This window comes from Apteryx rowi, unplaced genomic scaffold (assembly GCF_003343035.1).
Source record: "Apteryx rowi isolate R43461 unplaced genomic scaffold, aptRow1 scaffold_626, whole genome shotgun sequence".
Taxonomy (NCBI): Eukaryota; Metazoa; Chordata; class Aves; order Apterygiformes; family Apterygidae; genus Apteryx; species Apteryx rowi.
This window is the reverse complement of record NW_020450901.1, coordinates 233,406-235,847: the sequence shown is the minus strand read 5'-3', so window position 1 is coordinate 235,847 and position 2,442 is coordinate 233,406. Positions and strand designations below refer to the sequence as shown.

General features: G+C 74.5%; 1 protein-coding gene across 1 annotated transcript in view; it reads right to left on the bottom strand.

Moving 5' to 3' along the window:
• The window catches only part of TMC6 (transmembrane channel like 6), a 7,817-nt gene extending 5,952 nt beyond the window's left edge, over window positions 1-1,865 (bottom strand). The window contains exons 1-6 of the mRNA XM_026084131.1: window positions 1,509-1,865; window positions 1,043-1,167; window positions 772-861; window positions 543-701; window positions 321-426; window positions 146-242 (exon numbers count right to left, since the gene is read on the bottom strand). Coding sequence (XP_025939916.1) covers window positions 146-242; window positions 321-426; window positions 543-701; window positions 772-861; window positions 1,043-1,167; window positions 1,509-1,561 — 630 coding nt within the window. The 5' untranslated portion in view covers window positions 1,562-1,865. The remainder of the gene's footprint in view (window positions 1-145; window positions 243-320; window positions 427-542; window positions 702-771; window positions 862-1,042; window positions 1,168-1,508) is intronic.
• Window positions 1,866-2,442: the final 577 nt, after the last annotated feature.

The following is a 2,442-nucleotide window of genomic DNA, read 5'->3' as shown; positions in this document are numbered from 1 at the left end:
GCCTGCCCCATCCCGTGTCCCCCCATCGCCTGCCCCGTCCCACGTCCCTCCATCGCCTGCCCTGTCCTACAGTGCCCCTGCCACCCCCTGCTCCAGCCCTGCCTGGCAGCCAGCGGCCCTGGCGTGGCCCTGCGCACTGACTTACGAGGATGATGTGGTATTTGGAGCGGCCACAGGGCGAGAAGGGGGCCCCGCGCTGGGTGTCTTCCCTCGGGGAGCCCCTCTGCCCGCTCAGCTCCTGCCTGCCGGCAGAGACAGGCATCAGGGGGCGGCTCGGGGTGGCGGGGCTGGCTCTGGGCCAGCGCGCAGAGGGGACCCACCTGAGGGTGCGTTTCTCCGCCAGGCTGAGGGGCACCGAGAGCAGCATGTGGCTGCGCTGGCCGGGCGAGAGGCTCAGCAGCTCCTTCACCAGCAGGCTCCGCTTCTCTGGGGGCACAGGGTGGGCTGGAGCCGGCCGAGAGGCGCCGGGCCCTTCCCGAGCGAGCCCTGGCGTGGAGCGGGGCCGCTGCCCGCACCGTGCGCCCCGGCCCCGCGGCTCTCACCTTCCAGCGTGGCCACGGCGGGGTCGGTGTCCAGGTGGTGCTGCCGCAGGCTGGGCCGTGCCGCGCGGCTGAGCTGCTGCAGGGGCGGGCGGCTGCTGCGGCGCCGCAGCCGGGCCGTGCGGTTGCAGTACTGGGAGATGATGGCCCCGCGGCTGCGCCCTGCGGTGGGAGTGCGGGCTCAGCGGCGGCCCCGCTCCCGGCCCGGGCACAGCGGCGGGGCTGCACTCACCGATGGTGCGGCTGGGCATGCTGGCGAGGATCCGCAGGGTGGCCGAGGAGTACCCRGCGTGCTCGTCACCCTGCTGGGGCTCCGGGGACTCTGGGGAGAGGGGGCAGGACGCGGAGCGGTGAGAGCTGGTGCGCTCCTCCGCGGCCCCGGCGGCTGCTCTGCCCCGCCGGCACCGCCAAGCTGCCAGCAGGCTCCTGCGAACACCTTGGCTGTGGCCGAGGACGACTCGGCTGCAGCCAGCTGCAGCCACRGCCGCGACAGCAGCGTTTACCTCTGTCCCTCGCCGGCATCTCCAGCTCCGCGCCCGCTGCCGCCTCCACCAGGCTGCTCTGCTCCTGGATGAGCTGGCGGAAGGAGGTGTGCATGGCTCCTTCATTGCATGGGCTCGGCTCCTGCCTGCGGGGACACGGACCCGGGTACCAGCCTGCCTGGCTCAGCACGGTGGCCCCAGCGAGGCTGAGCTCCTGCAGCCTCCGTGCCCACCCTTGGTCCGGAGTCTGGGGATGGAGCTGTGCAAAAGCCCCAGAGTCCGGCCCAGAGCCAGGCTGCGCTGCCCTGCGACATGGGCGCCTGGTGCCTAACGTGCCGGAGCGCTGCAGCACGAGCCTGGGCCGTGCCTGCGCTGCGGGGGGACAGTGCACGGCCTCCGACCGGGCTGCAAGGCCGCCTGGGCCGGGAGCGTGCACAGGCAGGGCTCAGAGCGCGGGGAGCAGGAGGGCAAAGCCGGCCGCACTTACCCATCGCTCTCGGTGTCCTCTGAGATGTGGAGGGCGACAGGCGGCTGGGCCATCCTGCGGGCTCTGCGCAGCTGCCGGGGGCCCGGGGCCGAGCACGTCCGCGCCGCCGCGTTTCCTCCCACACGCCACCCTGCGCGGCAGAGCAGACGGCCTGTGAGTCCGGCCCCACGCCAAGCGCTGCCGGCACTCGCCGGCACCCTGACTCCCACGGCCCGCCGGGCACGCGGGGCCCTGTCTGCCCTTGGGGTGGGGACAGAGCCGGAGCCAGAGCTGGCGCCTGGCCGGGCACCCAGAGGAGCCAGGCAGGCGGGAGCACGGGGGTCCCCCAGAGCCCGGCCTGGAAGGCGTCTGGGCGTCACGGCCCCCRGCACAGAGGAGCAGAGTGGAGACGCCGACTCGGCGCGGAGGGCAGGAAGGAAGGGAGGAGGGACGAAGGCGGGTGCAGCGCGGCGCAGGCTTTGCAAGGGAAATCTTGCGAGCGCGGTGGGGGGATGCACCCCGCCGCCCGCCACGTCCGCATGGGGCCCAGGCCTCGGGCTTTGCAAAGAACCGAGGAGGGTGGCTGCGCGCCGCAGCTCCCTGCCCGGGCGGCTGCAGGCAGCAGCCCACGTGCCTGCCCGAGGCGCCAGGGAGCCCCGGCTCTGCCCCGCTTTGCAGGTGACACACAAACAGAAACCGCTCCGCTCCGTGGTGCGGGCGCTGGACCGGAGCTGCTGTCCTCTCCCGGTCCCGGACACCGGCCTGCTGCTCCTGGGGGCCGTCGAGGGCAGCCACGACCCAGCCCAGGCGCTGCCGCCACCAGCTCCGCTCCGCTCCGGGCCCAGCCGTCCCGGGGCAGGAAGGGGTTAAGCGCGGGGAGCCCGGCCCGGCCCGACGGGAACCCGCACCCCGATCGCGGGGGCCTCGGCCCGGGCCCCCCCCGCCCCACGGCGGG